At 46.6% G+C, this 18,608-nt stretch overlaps 1 protein-coding gene across 2 annotated transcripts in view; it reads right to left on the reverse strand.

Moving 5' to 3' along the window:
- kiaa1328 (KIAA1328 ortholog) overlaps positions 1-18,608 on the reverse strand; it is a 120,282-nt gene that overhangs the window by 39,523 nt on the left and 62,151 nt on the right. For both annotated transcript variants that reach the window (XM_078409742.1, XM_078409749.1), the window contains one exon: positions 2,240-2,430. In XM_078409742.1, coding sequence (XP_078265868.1) covers positions 2,240-2,430 — 191 coding nt within the window. The remainder of the gene's footprint in view (positions 1-2,239; positions 2,431-18,608) is intronic.

Here is an 18,608-nt window from a genome sequence, read left to right on the forward strand (position 1 = left end):
AACTCAAACGCCTAAGAATGAAGGAGACCACAATAGAGGCATGCCTGCGGGTTCATCAGGTATTGACCTTCCCACTATTGAAAGGATCTATAAGAGGTGCTGCTTCAAAAAGGCAGCCAATATCAAAGATCGACATCAATTTGGCCATGTTCTCATTTTGCTACGGCCAATGGGAAGGTGGTACAGGAAACCGTGACAACCAGGTTCAAGAACAGCTTATTTCCAGCTCTTGAACACTGACAACACTAACTTTAGCAACTATGATCTTCTTTGACTGCACTACGGAATCAAACTACTAAAGTATTGCACTATTTGCTTACCTGGAATAATGGTTATTAATGTATTACACACACATATATGTTTACAAAAAAACATATATATATATATATACACACATGTATATATACACACACACACATATATATATGTGTATATATACACACACTGATGAGCCAAAACATTATGACCACCTGCCTAATATGCTGTTGGTCCTCCGTGTGCCGCCAAAACAGCGCCGACCCATCGACGCATGGACTCCATAAGACCCCTGAAGGTGTCCTGTTGTATCTGACACCAAAACATTAGCAGCAGATCCTTTAGCAACACCCTGCTTGCCATTTCAGAGATGCTCTGACCCCATAACAATTTGGCCCTTGTCAAAGTCATTCAGGTCTTTGCTCCTGCCCATTTCTCCTGCATCCAACACATCAACTTCAAGAACTGACTATTCACTTGCTGCCTTATATATCCCACCCCTTGACAGGTGCCATTGTAACAAGATAATCAATGTTATTCACTTCACCTGTCAGTGGTCATAATGTTTTGGCTCATCGGTGTATATTTATATATATATATACATATATACAAAAATGTACACACATTATATATAGGAAGTATATGGAACTGCCTTAGTAAGTATATGGCACTGCCATAGGAAGTAGAGGCACTGCCGCACCTTCTTTGCGTTGCACCTATATGCTGGGCCAGGACAAGTCATCTAAGATGTTTAGGAAGGAACTGCAGATGTTGGTTTAAATCGAAGATAGACACAAAATGCAAGAGTAACTCAACGAGACAGGAAGCATCTCTGGAGAGAAGTAATGGGTAATATTTCGGGTGGAGACACTGCTTCAAAGAAAGATGAGTCAATGATGGGATGGAGTCAAGGCTACTCTCCAATTCAACTCTACCCATTAATTACATGGACAAAGTCCAATGTCCGCAATGTGTTACAATACTGGGAATTATATTTTGCACTTTGTATCTTCCCCTTTGTTCTATCTATTGTACTTGAGTTTGACTTGATTGTATTTATGTATACCATATCTGCTCTGTTTGGATAGCGTGCAAAACAGAGCTTTTCATTGTACTTTGGTACACATGACAATAATAAACCTAAACATCCTTGTATATCTTCTCTGCACCCTTGCCAGTTTAAATGGCATATTTGCAGAGCAGAACGAGCCAAACTGAACACAATGCACCAAGCATGACCTCAGCAACATTTTGTACAAGGTAGTCCCAAGGAACTGCAGATCACAGGTTTGCAGAATTCTGAGGCTATGACCTCGAGCCCTAGACTCTCCCACTAGTGGAAACATCCTCTCCACATCCACTCTCTCCAAGCCTTTCACTATTCTGTACGTTTCAATGTCTTCCTCTTCTTCTAACCTCCAGCGAGTACAGGCTCAGTGCTTTCAAACGCTCATCCTATGTTAACCTACTCATTCCTGGGATCATTCTTGTAAACCTTCTCTAGACCCTCTCCAGAGCCAGCACATCCTTCCTCAGATATGGTGCCCAAAATTTCTCACAATATTCCAAATGTGGCCTGACCAGCACCTTATAGAGACTCAGTATTACATCATTGTTTTTGTACAGAATCCCTCTCAAAATAAATGCTTGCAATGCATTTGCTTTACTTGTTTTGACAAGTCGCCCTGTCTTCCCAGATCCTCGGAGGGGCATACCAAAATGGTTGTGACCTGGAATTCTCTGGCTATAACGTTGGTAGAAACGGTCAACTAGAGCTTTGAAAAGGGAATGGAGTGGAAAATTATTTACAGGGGCTGTAGGAAAGAGATAGAAAAAGCAACATAAAGAATTGCTCTACAGCATACCATCAGCAGATTTATGGACAAAAGACTTCATTCCATGATTGAAAAAAACTACAATCATTGGCAGCTACCATAAAGTGCATAATATGATGAACGTGCGGCAAAAGATTAAAATTAATTACCTGCTTGTTGTCTACTCATGTCTCCAGCAGAATAAAAAGCTGTACCCCTAAAAGTATTAAATTCTGGAGCAAATGAAGCTATTTTGTTTCCAGCATGTAATCTTTCCCAGGGTTCTGTAGTTGACGTCTTAATGTTTCCTTCCAGCTTTTGCAGGGGGGCATTGTAAAGATGATCTTCTGATGTTAAATACCTGGGGAGAGAGGCATTACATCTTAAATCCACATTCCCAAATTTAAATAGAGGATAGAATTTTTTTTTAAACTTAACGTTGTAAAGCTATTGATATAATTGTTAAGGTATCCCTGAGCTATTTATTAGCAATATTTTTCAAATGATGTTACAGTTGTAATGCAGAAAAACAAGCAGCCAAACTAGTTATCCTCGACAAAACCAATGAAAATAACAACCAGTTCATTTGCTTTGGGTGATGTTGGTCGAGGAATAATTAACTTCTCTCCTCAACTCTGAATATCTGCACAGGAAAAAGCACATTTGCTTCAACTTGTCAACCGATGAACTCCATCCATAAATATACAGTGCTCAGTTATCTCAGTCTTGTAAAGACAATTTTTCAGCTTATTCAGCATCTCTAACTTACCATGTCCCAAGATGCTTCCCAGGAGATTTAGTAATTAAATGTTATATCAAGCCACATAAGTACACACTCAGGCAGCAGGCCACAACAAATTAAGAGGTACATTCTAAGACACAGCTGAAAGGAGATGCAAAAGATTGAGAGAGAATTTTTCTGAGCTTAGAATCTGAACAGCTAAAAGTACACCAATAGTCGAGTCCCTATTCACACACGACTGTGTTCCTGCATTCGACACCAACACCATTGTCAAGTTTGCAGACGACACAACGGTGATCGGGCTGATCACCAACAGTGATGAAACAAACTACAGAGTGGAGGTGCAGTACCTGGCGGACCAAGGAGCTGATCATCAACTTCCGGAGGTCACACAACGGGGAATACGCTCCGAATACGCTCCAGTGTGGAGAGAGTGTCCAGCTTCAAGTTTCTGGGCACTCACATTTTGGAGGACCTCACATGGTCCACTAACACCGCTGCGCTGGTCAAGAAGGCGCAGCAACGACTGTTCTACCTGAGAACACTGAAAAACAGCTGCACGGAGGCAGAGAGGAGAGCTCTTCAGCGGGTAGTCTATAGAGCTCAGAAGACTATCGGAACACAGCTACCAGCCTTGGAGGGCATCAGAAAAGCCACCAGCATTCACAAAGACTCTTCACACCCCTGCAATAGTCTGTTCAAACTTCTACCATCGGGCAGACGCTACAAGGCCTTCTACGCCAGCACCTCCAGACTTAGTTACAGCTTCATCCCCAGGGCCATAGCTGCTATGAACCGGTCCTGCTGAGTCGGATGGTCACATCGCACAACATACCGGCACAGACCTACTTGCACTTCATTCTGTTTTAAAACTGTTTCTAATTTTGTTTCATTGGGTTGTCTAAATTTATACTGATTAGCTAATTAATTTATTGCATCGTACGGAAGGCGCATTCCCAATTTCGTTGTACACCTGTACAATGACAATAAAGATAAAGATATATTGTGATGATAATGTGGAATGCACTATAAACCAGAACACAAAGAATTCAGGAAATGTAAGGACAGTCTGAATTATGTACTCAACCTTGCCAGATGACACCTTGCATTAATTAATCTGATCTAAAATGCAATGTTATTGTCTCAGATCAAAAGCTGATTCAAGTATCAAACATAGGAATCTTGAAAAATAGTAGGACTATGTCAATCAGGCATTCAATTCTGTCCTGCCTTTCAATACCATCGTCAAAATTTAAACTGTTCCAGCTTTCTCATCATATGGCTTGATCTCTCTAGCCCTTAGAAAGATTTCAAACTCTTCCTCGAATATGTTTAATGATTTAGCTTCATCTGCATTTTGTGGTGAAATATTCTACAGGTATTAAATGGTTCACTCCTCATCACAAGACTGTGATCCTGAGTCCTCAACTCCCCAGCTATCGAGAACATCTTCCCTGTATCTCCTTTCTGCTCCTGTTAGAATATTGAAGGTTTCTATGAGATCTCCCCTCAATGCTACAGTAAATACAACCTAAATTAACCAAATCTCCATTCTTATGTTAATGCTGAATCTGTCTAATGAATTTTCACTGAATTCTCTCCATCACAGGGACAACCTTCTTCAGATGTGATCAAAACTACAAACTATACTGCAGGTGCATTCTCATTAATATCTTGTTCAAAAGCAACAGAAAATATCTGCTCCCTATCTTAAATCCCCTCACTATGAAGGTTTATATACAGAAGGTTAAGAAGGCAAACTATACACTGCACAGCCAAAACATTATGACCTCCTGCCTAATATGCTGTTGGTCCTCCCTGTGCAGCCCCATACGCAGCAGGGCGTGATGCACTGTGTATTGTGACACATTCCTCCTGTGACCACCATTAAAACTTTCTGTGACTTGTGCCACAGTAGACCTTCTGTGGGTTCGGACCAGATGGGATAGCCTTTGTTGCCCTCGCGCATCGATGAGCCATCGGTGCCCAACAACCCTGTCGGTTTGTGGTTTGTCCCTCCTCGGACCACTGTCAGTAGGTACTCACCACTGCTGACCAGGACCACCCCACAAGCCTTGCCGTTTCAGAGATGCTCTGACCCAGTCGTATGGCCACAACAATTTGGCCCTTGTCAAAGTTGCTCAGGTCTTTACTCCTGCCCATTTCTCCTGCATCCAATACACCAACTTCAAGAACTGATTGTTCACTTGCTGCCTAATATATCCCACCCCTTGACAGGTGCCATTGTAACAAGATAATCAATGTTATTCACTTCACCTGTCAATGGTCATAATGTTTTGGCTGTGCAGTGTATAGTTTGCCTTCTTAACCACCTGTTTCATCTGCATGCTTTCTTTCAACAACTCAGCTTGGATGTTGTAGAATCGGTATGGGTGGAACTGCGAAATAGCCAAGGGCAGAAAACTTTGTTGGAGTTGTGTACAGACCACCAAGCAGCAGTAGGGAGGTTGGGGATAGCATCAAGCAGCAAATTTGGAATGCGTGTAGCAAAGATACAGCAGTTATCATGGGTGACTTTAATCTACACATAGATTGGGCCAACCAAATTGGTATCAGCGCTGAGGAAGATTTCCTGGAACATATATGGGATGGTTTTTAAACCAATATGTAGAAGAACCGACTAGAGGACAGGCCATCCTATACTGGGTATTGTATAATGAGGAAGGATAGTTATCGATCTTGTTGTGCAGAACCCCTTGGGCAACAGTGACTATAACATGGTGGAATTCTACATTAGGATGGAAAGTGACACGGTTAATTCAGAGATTAAGGTCCTGAACTTAAAGAAAGGAGACTTTGAAGGTATGAGACGGGAATTGTCTAGGATAGGCTGGCAAATTATACTTAAAGGGTTGACGGTCGAGATGCAATGGCAAAGAAGTCCTTCTACAGTTGTACCGGGCCCTGGTGAGACCACATCTGGAGTACTGTGTGCAGTTTTGGTCTCCAAATTTGAGGAAGGATATTCTTGCTATGGAGGGCGTGCAGCGTAGGTTCACTAGGTTAATTCCCGGAATGGCGGGACTGTCGTATGTTGAAAGGCTGGAGCGATTGGGCTTGTATACACTGGAATTTAGAAGGATGAGGGGGGATCTTATTGAAACATATAAGATAATTAGGGGATTGGACACATTAGAGGCAGGAAACATGTTCCCAATGTTGGGGGAGTCCAGAACAAGGGGCCACAGTTTAAGAATAAGGGGTAGGCCATTTAGAACGGAGATGAGGAAGAACTTTTTCAGTCAGAGAGTGGTGAAGGTGTGGAATTCTCTGCCTCAGAAGGCAGTGGAGGCCAGTTCGTTGGATGCTTTCAAGAGAGAGCTGGATAGAGCTCTTAAGGATAGCGGAGTGAGGGGGTATGGGGAGAAGGCAGGAACGGGGTACTGATTGAGAGTGATCAGCCATGATCGCATTGAAGGGCTGGCTCGAAGGGCTGAATGGCCTACTCCTGCACCTATTGTCTATTGTCTATTTAAAGCCAGCATGGATGAACTCCAAAAATTGTTCATACCACTACTTATATCGGTAGTGGGGAAGATGCTTGAGTCGATTATGAAAGATGTAATAGCAGCACATTTGAAAAGCAGTGACAGGATCAGTCAAAGTCAGCATGGATTTATGAAGCATGCTTGACTAATCCGAAAAAATTAAATGGGGAAGGTGGCTCAACCGCGGCTAACGAGGGAAATCAAGGATAGTGTTAAATCCAAGGAAAAGACATATAAATTGGCAAGAGGAAGCAGCAAACCAGAGGACTGGGAGAAATTTTGAACTCAACAGAGGAGGACAAAGGGATGAATTAAGAGGGGGGAAAAGAGCATAAAAGAAAGCTTGCGGGGAATATAAAAACAGATTCTGAAAGCTTCTTTAGATATGTAAAAAGAAAAAGATTAGTGAAGACAAATGTAGGTCCCTTACAATCAGACAGGTGAATTTATAATGGCAAACAGAGAAATGACAGAAAAGTTAAACGAGTACTTTGGTTCTGACTTCACTAATGAAGACACAAACAATCTCCCACAAATACTAGGGGACCGAGGATCTAGTGGGAAGGAGGAACTGAAGGGAATCCACATTAGTCAGGAAATGGTGTTAGGCAAACTGTGGGACTGAAGGCAGATAAATCCCCAGGGCCTGATGGTCTGCATCCCAGAGTATTCAATGAGGTGGCCCTAGAAATCGTGAATGCATTGGTGATCATTTTCCAAAGTTCTCTCAACTCTGGATCAGTTCCTGTTGACTGGAGGGTAGCCAATGAAACCCCACTTTTTAAGAAAGGAGGGATGGAGCAAATGGGAAATTATAGACCACTTAGCCTTACATCGGTAGTGGGGAAGATGTTTGTGTCGATTATGAAAGACGTAATAGCAGCGCATTTGGAAAGCAGTGACAGGATCTGTCAAAGTCAGCATGGATTTATGAAGGGGAAATCATGCTTGACTAATCTGGAATTTTTTGAGGATTTTTTGAGAGCCAGTGGATGTAGTGTATCTGGACTTTCAAAAAGCCTTTGACAAGGTCCCACGCAAAATCAGAGTACATGGTATTGGGGGTAGGGTATTGACATGGATCGAGAGGCAGACAGGAAGCAAAGAGTAGGAATTAACAGGTCCTTTACAGAATGACAGGCAGTGACTAGTGGGGTGCCACAATGCTCGGTGCTGCGACCCCAGTTATTTACAATATGTATTAACGATTTAGACAAGGGAAATAAATGTGACATCTCCAAGTTTGCAGATGACACAAAGATGGGTGGCAGTGTGAGCTGCGATGAGGATGCTGTGAGGCTACAGTGTGACTTGGATAGGTTGGGTGAGTGGGCAGATGCATGGCAGATGCAGTGTAATGTGGATAAATGTGAGGTTATCCACTTTGATGGCAAGAACAGGAAGGCGGATTATTATCTGAATGGTGCCAGATTAGGAAAAAGGGAGATGCAACGAGACCTGGGTGTGCTTGGACATCAGTCCTTGAAAATAAGTTTGCAGGTACAACAAGCAGCAAAGAAAGCTAAAGGCATGTTGGCCTTCATTGTGACAGGATTTGAGTTTAGGAGCAAAGAGGTCCTACTGCAGTTGTACAGGGCCCTGGTGAGACCGCACCTGGAGTGTTGTGTTCAACTTTGGTCTCATAATTCGAGGAAGGACATTATTGCTATTGAGGGAGTGCAGCATTGGTTCACCAGGTTAATTCCCGGGATGGCGGGACTGATATATGATGAATGGGTTGACAGGGCTTGTATTCACTGGAATTTAGAAAGATGAGAGGGAATCCTATAGAAACATAAAATTCTTAAAGGATTGGATAGGCTACATACAGGAAAAATGTTCCCGATGTTGGGGGAGTCCAGAACCAGGGGTCACAGTTTAAGAATAAGTGGTAGGCCATTTAGGACTGAGATGAGAAAAAACGTTTTCACCCAGAGTTGTGAATCTATGGAATTCTCTGTCACAGAAGGCGGTGGAGGCCAATTCACTGGATGTTTTCAAGAGTTAGATTCAGCTCTTCGGGCTAAAGGAATCAAGGGATATGGGGAAAAAGCAGGAACGGGGAACTGATTTTATATGATCAGCAATGATCATATTGAATGATGGTGCTGGTTCGAAGGGCCGAATGACCTACTCCGGCACCTATTTTTCTATGTTTTGTGGGACGGCATGGTGGTACAGTGGTAGAGCTGCTATCTTACAGCGCAAGAGATCCGTGTTCAATCCTGACTAAGGGTGCTGTCTGTACGGAGTTTGCACTTTCTCCCGTGATCGCTTGGGTTTTCTCCGGGTGCTCTGGTTTCCTCCCATGCTCCAAAGTCATGCAGGTTTGTTGGTAATTGGCTTCAGTAAAACTGTAAAGTGTCCCTGGTGTGTAGGATAGTGTTAGTGTATGAGGACTGCTGGTCGGTGTGAGCCGCTGGATTCGGTGAGCCAAAGTTGCTGTCTCTCAAAAACTTGGGCACAAGGGTATCCAAATGTTACTCCCCTTTTCCGAAACTATCTTCATGCAAATAAAAATAGACTTCCTAGCTGCTACCCAAATAGATTCCACGTTATATATATTGGCCCACTCCCTCGATCAGTCCAAATCAACCTGGAGCCTCTCTGTATCTTTCACAAGGCTCATCCTAACTCCCAGCTTTGTGTCATCCACAATGTTGGAAGTATTATATTTAACTCCCTTTTCTGAGTCTTTTTAGTTTAGTATAGTTTATTATTATTGTCACATGTACCAAAGTATAGTGAAAAGCTTTTTTGGTGCACATTATCCAGTCAGCGAAAAGATTATATATGGTCACAATCAAGCCGTACAGTGTACAGATACAGGATAAATGGTATAACATTTAGTGAAAGGTAAAGTCCTATTAAAGATAGTTTGAAGTCTCCAATGAGGTAGATGGGAGGTCAGGACCGTGATCTAGTTGGTGAGTGTAGATCAGTGCATGTTCCTTTAACATAGTGACCTCACCACTACTAACCACTCCCCATTGTCTCTGGTATAATTGTAACTTCCCCACCTCCAGCTCGCTCTCTAGTGCCAGTGATGACCACGGACAGCTAGGGCATAATGTATGTGTAGTGTCATTAATAAACTTATATAGTAAAAGACTCTGCCTACGAGTGGCATCCTTTTTACATGGTGTCAGATCGGTAGACTTGCGTCTCCTGTTTATCGGTTTTTAGTTTATCATTTGTTTCTCCCAATTGTGTCCCCTCCTTCCACTTTGCCATGTCTTCCTCGTGTCGTCGTCCGGACACGCTCGTTTTCGATGAGGACATAGTGCACCGCTGGACTGTCTTCCAGCGGGACTACGAACACTATATAGCGATTGCCTATCCTGATGCAACTGCTGCGATAAAAGCTCACCTGCTCCTCAACCTGGCTGGTCCGGAGGCAATGGAACGCTATGCGTCGTTCCAATTCGTCCCTCCGGAGGACCGCAACGACCCGGTATGTCTCATGGCTAAGTTCACTGCCCTGTGCGATATACCCACCAATAACATTATCGAACGTTTCAAATTTTTCTCGCGGCGTCAGACTCCAGGGGAGCACGTTGACGCCTTCATTGCATCTTTACGACATATGGCTCGGCGGTGCCGCCTTCAAACGATTACACCCGACGAGATGATCAGGGACGTCCTGGTCAACGGTCTCCTAAACTCTAAGCTGCGGGATGAGCTCCTGATGAAGCCTGACCTGTCGCTGACGGACGCCATACATGCCGCACGCATGGCCTCTGCTGTTGGCTCAGTATCTCGGCCGGCGCCCCAGGACATAAATTTCACCGGCCGCCGGCGATTGAATGACCCGCAGACCCGGGTCGCCCCCTCCGCGCCCGCTATGGTCACCCCTCGCAGATGCCCAAACTGCAACTTCTCGTCACACAGGTATAACGTTTGCCCAGCGCAGGGCAAAACTTGTAATTCCTGCGGGAAGCAGAACCATTTTTCTGCAGCTTGTCGTTCTCGTGGGAGACCTGTCCCTGCTCCTAGAGGGAGTCTAAACAACCTTGCCAACGATGATAGCGAAACCGGTTCCCGGAACCAACATGAGGTACTCCATGGCTCGGATACGACTTCCTCCCATGGAGACTCTCTGGTGTTTTCGCTCTTGGGAGCACCTGCATTGATAACGGATCCATCCGTGCATGTTACAGTCAATGGACACTCCTTCCCTGCCAAGGTCGATACTGGGGCGTTTGCAAATGTTATGTCTGTGCGCCTCTTCGAGCAGATAAGTTCGGGGGAGAGGGTTACTCCTGACAACTCCCGCCTCCATGCCTATGGGGGAGGCGTTCTGATTGCCGTGGGAAAGGCAACGGTTATCTGTACTGTTCTGGAGACCTCTCGGCCCCTCACGTTCCTCCTGCTAGCATCTGAAAACGTCACCCTGCTGGGCGCCCGTGCATGCCAGGACTTTGGTTTGGTCTCATTTCACCGCGACATCCACCTGGTGCAGGCCCCCATGGACCCCCTGATCGAGTACCCTGACCGATTTGATGACGTCCTGGGGAAGCTGCCCTGTGCCTACAAGATCGTTGTGGACCCGGGGGTCGACCCAGTGGTCAGACCGGCCCACCGTGTGTCTTTTGCCATGAAGGGCCGCGTGGAGTCCACACTACGTGGCATGGTGGACATGGGCATCCTCAAGGAGGTGAGTGCCCCCACCCAGTGGGTCTCCACCATGGTGGTTGCTGCCAAGAAGGACGCGAGCGAGATCAGGATCTGCATCAACCCCAAGGACCTGAACCTGGCTATTAAACGCCCGCACTACCCCATGCGGACGGTGGAGGACGTCGCGGCACAGGTCGGTCCAGCCACGGTTTTCTCGGTCCTGGATGCCAAGAGCTCCTTTTGGCAGATACCGCTGGATGCACGTTCCTCCTTCCTGACCACCTTCAGCACACCGTTCGGCAGGTTCCGTTTCCTCCGCATGCCTTTTGGGATCAACTCGGCAAGCGAGGTTTTTCAGCGTACGATGGAGCAGCTGTTTGCTGGGTTGCCGTGCGCCATCATCGTGGATGACATCTTGGTGTACGGGAGGGACGTCGCTGAGCATGACCGACACCTCCGCCAGGTCCTGGACAAGGCTCGTGAGATCAACCTCAAGCTTAATCGAAGGAAGTGTCGGTTCCGCGTTGAGGAAGTCACCTACGTCGGCCACGTTTTCACGGCGGGTGGCCTGAAGCCAGACCCCGCGAAGACGGCGGCGATCACCGAAATGCCCGCTCCCACTGACGTGCCCGGCCTGCAGCGCTTCCTGGGCATGGTCAACTACTTGGGTAAGTTCATACCCGACCTCAGCGAACTGAGTGCCCCCCTGAGGGAGCTGACCAAGAAGGACAATGCCTGGGTCTGGCTCCCGCACCACCAATCGGCCTTCGTGGCCCTGAGGTCCAGACTCGCACGGACCCCGACTTTGCAGTTTTTCGACCTGAACAGGCCAATTGTCCTCACCTGCGATGCATCTCGGTTCGGCCTTGGTGCTGCCTGCCTGCAGCTCTACGACGACCGACAGCTGCCCGTCTCCTATGCCTCTCGCACAATGACCCCTGCTGAACAGCGCTACGCGCAGATTGAAAAGGAGCTCCTTGCCGTGGTGTTCGCGTGCTCCAAATTCAGAGACTACGTTCTGGGAAAAACTTTCACCATCGAAACAGACCACCAGCCGCTGGTCTCTATTTTAAACAAGCCCATCCACGCAGCCTCGTCCCGCTTGCAGCGAATGATGCTGCAGCTGCAGCGTTTTACATTCGAAATCGTGTACCGCAAAGGCAAGGAGATGTTCGTGGCAGACACTTTGTCCCGTGCCCCACTACCTTCCATTTCCCGCCATCCGTACGAATCGGCTGACCTGATGGTGTTGAACGTCAACATCGTTCCATCTTGGCAGATGCAGTCCCTGGTCACACACACTGCCGCTGATCCGAACCTTCAACAGCTTAAGGGCGTCATCCGCCGTGGCTGGCCTGAACGACGGTCTTCCCTGCCGGCTGGTGCCGTGCCCTACTTCCTGGTTCGGGATGAACTGATTCTGCACGCGGGCGTGGTGGTGAAGGGTCACAAGGTTGTGGTGCCGGCTGCGCTGCGAGATCACTACTTCCACACTGCCCACAACGGACACCCAGGGGTGGAGGCCACGTTATCCCAGGCCCAAGCACAGTTTTACTGGCCTGGCATGGTCAAGGAGATCCGGGACAGGGTCTCCGCCTGCGCTGCCTGCAACAGCCTATTACCTCATCAGCAGCGCCAGCCTCTCCTGCAGCAGCCGGCTCCCGAGTTGCCATGGATGGCTGTTGCCGCCGATATTTTCGAGTGGCGTGGCAAACACTACCTGGTCCTGGTGGACTCCTACTCCAGCTGGTTCGAGGTGGACCTGCTGCCGTCCCTCACGTCTGCTGCCGTCATCGGGAAGCTTCGCCGCCACTTCTCTACCTTTGGTTCCCCGGCATCTCTCCAGTCCGACAACGGCAGCCAGTTTACCAGCGCCGAGTTTGCTGTTTTCGCAAATCGGTGGAACTTCCGCCACATCACCAGCAGCCCCGAGTACCCGCAAAGCAATGGACTTGCAGAGCGCGCTGTCCGCAGCGCTAAGGAACTGATGGAACGTTGCCGGCTTGACAGTTCGGACTTGTACCTTGCCCTCCTCAACCTCCGCAACATCTCCCGGGACCCCGCGCTCGGTTCCCCTGCCCAGCGCCTCATGTCCCGCACCACTAGACCCCCTATCCCCGTCTCCCAGCAATCCCTGCAACCCACGGCTCGGAGCCCTGCCGCTGTCAGGGAGCGCATCACTGAAAAGCAGCTCATTCAGAAGCGCTCCTTTGACAGGTCGTCCCGTCCCCTTCCACCTTTGTTCGCTGGCCAGGTTGTCCGGATGGAGTCGACCTCCGGTCACCACCGGCTGGCCGTGGTCGTCGGCAATGCTGACTCTCCACGGTCGTACCTGGTCAACTACGAGGGCACCGTGTACCGTCGTACCCGCCAGCACCTGATGCTGGTAAACGAGCCTGCACCGCCTCCCGCGATCCCGTATTCACCTCCCGTCCAGTCCGCGGTGCCTGATGTGCCTCCTGCTCCGGTACATCCGCAGTCGCCCCAGCCACCTTCCCCTCCCTCGCCTGCGCGTGCATCGCTTCCCAGTCCTCCTCCTTCCCCTGGTTCCCCAGCCTCTGTACCCGCACCCGTTCATGCTGCTCCTTCGACCGGAGGGGATGGTGGGTTGCGCACCCGCTCTGGGAGAGTGGTCAGGCCGCCTGTCCGGTACGGTGTGTACGAGTAGTCTGCTTGTAGTTTGAGCCTAGCGCATGAGCCGTGGTCACTTTGTTTCCAAGAGGAAGGATGTAGATCAGTGCATGTTCCTTTAACATAGTGACCTCACCACTACTAACCACTCCCCATTGTCTCTGGTATAATTGTAACTTCCCCACCTCCAGCTCGCTCTCTAGTGCCAGTGATGACCACGGACAGCTAGGGCATAATGTATGTGTAGTGTCATTAATAAACTTATATAGTAAAAGACTCTGCCTACGAGTGGCATCCTTTTTACAGTGAGAGGACTAATATTAGTTGCCTAATAACAGCTGGAGAGAAACTGTCCCTGAATCTGGAGGTATGCATTTTCAAACTTTTGTATCTCTTTCCTGATGGGAGAGGGGAGAAGAGTGAGACTGGTACTTGATAATGTTGGTGAAATTGCCAAGGCAGCATGAAAATGGAGTCAATGGATGAGAGGTTTGTTTGCGAGATGGACTGGGCAATGTCCACAACTCTCTGCAATTTCTTGCAGTCTTGGATGGAGCTGTTGCCAAATCATGCTGTGATGCATCCTGATAAAATGCTTTCTATGGCGTATCTGTAGAAGTTGGTAAGGGTTGTCGGGAACATGCTGGACATCTTAAGCCTTCTAAGCAAGTAGAGGCATCGGTGTGCTTTCTTGGCCATTGCGTCGATGTGGCTGGTCCAGGACAAATTGCTCGTGATATTTATTCCTCAAAATCTGAAACTCTCAACCATCTCTACTTCGGCACCATCAATGTATAATATGCACCACATCGTTTCCTGATCACAATCTCCTTTGTCTTGCTGATATTGAGAGGTTGTTGTCTTGGCACCAGGTGCTGATATTCACAATCTCCTCCTAATTATATTAATATATAATTGAGATCCAAAAACTGATCTCAGTTCCAAATCTTTAATCTGTCAACAAATAAAATGTGCATAATATCTTAACTATTGGACTGCAGGAATTGTTTAGGAAGGCCACACTCAATGCATCCGTTTCCAATAATACCAAAGGATGTAGGTGACCATATCCAAAAGGTGACCATATCCAAGGCACCTAATGCGGTTCAAACAAGTGTTTCCCTAGAATCTTTCCCTTATGATAATTGCTTCATGATCACTTCAAGTCCTCCCTCTCCTTTGTATTAATAATTGAAAGTGTAGAAACAATGAGTTTTGTGTCATCCACTGTGATGAAATAGTCAGATCAGATGGGACAGAAATAGGGCCTTCGGCCTCATCCATGCTGATCAAGAAGCCCCATCTAAACTAGTCCCGTTTGGCCCATATCCCTCTAAACCTTTCTTATCCATCTACCTGTCCAAGAGTCTTTTAAATACTATCATAGTATTTTGGCTCAAATATATCCTCTGGCATTCTCAAATTGAATATGAAATTCTGTCACATTATGATTATTTCTCTCCAGATGATCCTTTAGAATGAGATTAATTAATCCTGAATCACTACACATGTTGATACTTAAAATGTCTGTAGCCTGGATGGTTATATGATGTATTATCCTGAGAAACTGGCCTAAACACACTATACACTCTTCCTCTGGACTCCCTTTACCAATCTAAGATGATTAAATTCACCTGTAATTTCTGCAGAACTTTTCCCACAGTGCCCCATTTATTTCTTGATTCATGCTCTGTTCTACAAACAAACCACTATTAAGTGGGTCAAAAGATTGCGCACACCAGGAACTTCTGCCTCTTACTATTCCTCAATTATTATTCAATCAAAACTGAATCTCTATTCTGTCCTTCTGACCTTCTGAGCAAAGATTACTTCTCACAGCAGTGTTGATTTCATTGATTATCAACAGAGCTATCCTCAGCAGCAAAATATTAGAATTAGCCCTCAAGTTAGGGAATAATGCAACAGATCATTATGCAGACACTCCCAGACTTATGCAAGGGTTCCGTTCTGTAAACTCTTAAAGTCAGTTTTTATGCAAGTCAGAATCTCCTTAAAACTAGATAAAAACAAAGAACTGCAGGTGCTGGTTAATATACAAAATGACACAAAGTGCTGGAATGACTCAGTAGGTTAGGCAGCATCTCTGGAGAACATGGATAGTTGACGTTTTGGGTAAAGATCCTTCTTTGGCAATGAAGGGGGGAGCAGCAGAGCGAACAAAGTGACGGGAGGAGGAGGCAGCGACTTTTGAGGGGGCTGCGGACAAGCGCAACGCCCAACAAGAAGAAGCAGCAGCTGGTGAGAAAGGAGGGAACACTACGGTGGCCTGAAGAAGGAGCTGTCGGCCAACAGCTACAATGTGAGCCACACAGCCACGTCAACGGGACGGTGTGGCTGCTGGTGAAGAAGAGCTTGCTGGTGAACCTTGCGCAAGCTGTAGGCGACTCAGTTGGGAGTTGCTCTCCACCACGGCCATCATTCTCGCTCGCACACCAGGTGTCACACAGTGGCCGAAACTTGAAAAGCAGCGAGCCTGGAAAAACATTTTTATATCTATGAAGTGGGCAGAAAGCACTCGCCATCCTCCCGTTGCAATAACATAGGTCATTCAGGAAACGGGACCATCTATTGTGAATTGTTTACATAAATACAAGTTTATGTAAATCATCTATTACATAAGTCAGGGAGTGCCTAGATAATTTCAATCATTCTATGAAAACAGTGAACAAAAATAATTAAAGAAATGCAGAATTTTGCAGAACGTTGTCGTCGTGGCTATTCCTCGAGGTCGAGGAGTATGGTCTACGTTCCGTTGTTTTTATGAACTCTCAGGTGGCTTATAAGTCCAATCCTGGCTTCGAAAGTTCTTCAGCATTCAGGGCAGGTAATTCCAGATGAAAGATCGGGCTTTGGTTGTTGCTGCCGCTCTTTCCGTTTACTCTTTTCTTCTAATTCTGCGCATCCGTTGGCTTCGAAGGTCGCTGTTCCCTTTTGCATGACGGTTCGCCAGAGTTTCCTGTCCTTGGCATTGGTTTCCCAATTGTCGATGTCGATTTCACATTTTTTCATGCTGGCTTTTAAGGCGTCTTTGAATCTCTTCTTTTGTCCGCCTCGTTTACGTTTGCCTTCTTTAAGCTGGGAGTAGGTTTGCTTTGGTTGACGCTCGCTCGTCTTCCATCCGAACAATATGACCGCTCCATCTTGATGACCAAGGCTTCAATGCTTGATGTTTTTACTTCATTCAGCACACTGACGTTGGTTCTTCTGTCTTCCCAGCTGATGTTTAAGCTGCTTTGAAGACATCGTTGATGGAACTTTTCAGGTGTTTTCAGAATGGCGTCGGTATGTTGTCCAGGTTTCTGATGCATACAGGACCGTTGGAATCACCACTGCTTTGTACACTAACATTTTGGTGTCTGTTCGGATGTCACGATGTTGAAAGACTCTCGTTCGAAGACGTTCAAAAGCTGTTCCAGCACACTTAAGACAATGTTGGATCTCATCATACAATACAATATATCTTTATTGTCATTGTACCCAGGGGTACAACGAGATTGGGAATGCGCCTCCCATACGATGCAATAATTTAAGTAATTTAGACAGCAGCAACCCAACGAAACGAAACAGTTGTAACAGTTTTGGACAGGGTAAAGTGCAAGTTGATCTATGCGTTGTGGCCATCCAGCTCAGCAGGACCGATTCATAGCAGCTATGGCCCTGGGGATGAAGCTGTTCCTGAGTCTGGAGTCTGGAGGTGTGGGCGTAGAAGGCCTTGTATCGTCTGCCCGATGGAAGGAGTTCGAACAGACATCAAGGTCGACATTGGAGGAGAGGTGACTTCCAAGGTACGGAAAGTGATCCACATTCTCCGGGGTTGTTTTACCAAGTTGAATTGACGGTTCTTTCCGATTTGTCCCAGTTGGTGACGATTGGTAGATAACCTGTCTTCTTGGAGTTGAAGGTAAGTCCAAGTTTCGTGTATGCACTGTTGAAGGCAGTCAGGATCTGTTGCAGATGATTTTCTGAGAGAGCTGCAACACAGTTGTCGTCTGCGTGGTGGAACGCAATGAGGGAGCTCGTAGATGTCTTAGTCTTGGACTTGAGATGGGCAAGATTGAAAAGTCTGCCATCTGTACTGTAGACGATTTTGATTCCTGGGGGTAGGTCATCGTTGATGATGTGGATTGGTGTCGCAATGAAGATGGTGAACAGTGTTGGGGCAATCACACATCATTGTTTCACTCCTGATCTGACTTAGAAACATAGAAAATAGGTACAGGAGGAGGCCATTTGGCCCTTTGAGCCAGCACTGCCATTCATTGTGATCATGGCTGATTATCCACAATCAGTAACTTGTGCCTGCCTTTTCCCCATATCCCCAGATTAAAATAGCCCCTAGAGGTCTATCTCTCTTGTAAATTCATCCAGTGAATTGGCCTCTACTGCCTTCTGTGGCAGAGAATGTGGATCTTTCCTCATATGACAGTCCCACCATCCCAGGGAATAACCTCGTGAACCTACACTGCACTGCCTCAAAAGCAAGGACACCCTTCCTCAAATTAGGAGATCAAAACAGCACAAATACTCCAGATATGGTCTCACCAGGGCCCTATACAACTGCAGAAGGACCTCTTTGCTCCTATACTCAAATCCTCTCGTTATGAAGGCCAACGTGCCATTAATTTTCTTCACTGCCTGCTGAACCTACACGCTTACTTCAGTGACAGGTGTACAAGGACACACAGGTCTCATTGCACTTCCCGTTTACCTAATCTGACACCATTGAGACAATAATCTGTCTTCTTGTTTTTGCTGCCAAAGTGGATAACCTCACATATATCTACATTATACTGCATCTGCCATGCATCTGCCCACTCACTCCAGCTGTCCAAGTCACCCTGCAACCTCCTAACATCCTCTTCGCAGTTCACACTGCCACCCAACTTTGTGTCATCTGCAAACTTGCTATTGTTACTTCTAATTTCATCATCTAAATCATTAATATATATTGTAAATAGTTGCGGCCCCAGCACTAAGCCTTGCCGCACTCCACTTGCCACTGCCTGCCATTCTGAAAAA

This window comes from Rhinoraja longicauda, chromosome 1, assembly GCF_053455715.1.
Source record: "Rhinoraja longicauda isolate Sanriku21f chromosome 1, sRhiLon1.1, whole genome shotgun sequence".
Taxonomy (NCBI): domain Eukaryota; kingdom Metazoa; phylum Chordata; class Chondrichthyes; order Rajiformes; family Arhynchobatidae; genus Rhinoraja; species Rhinoraja longicauda.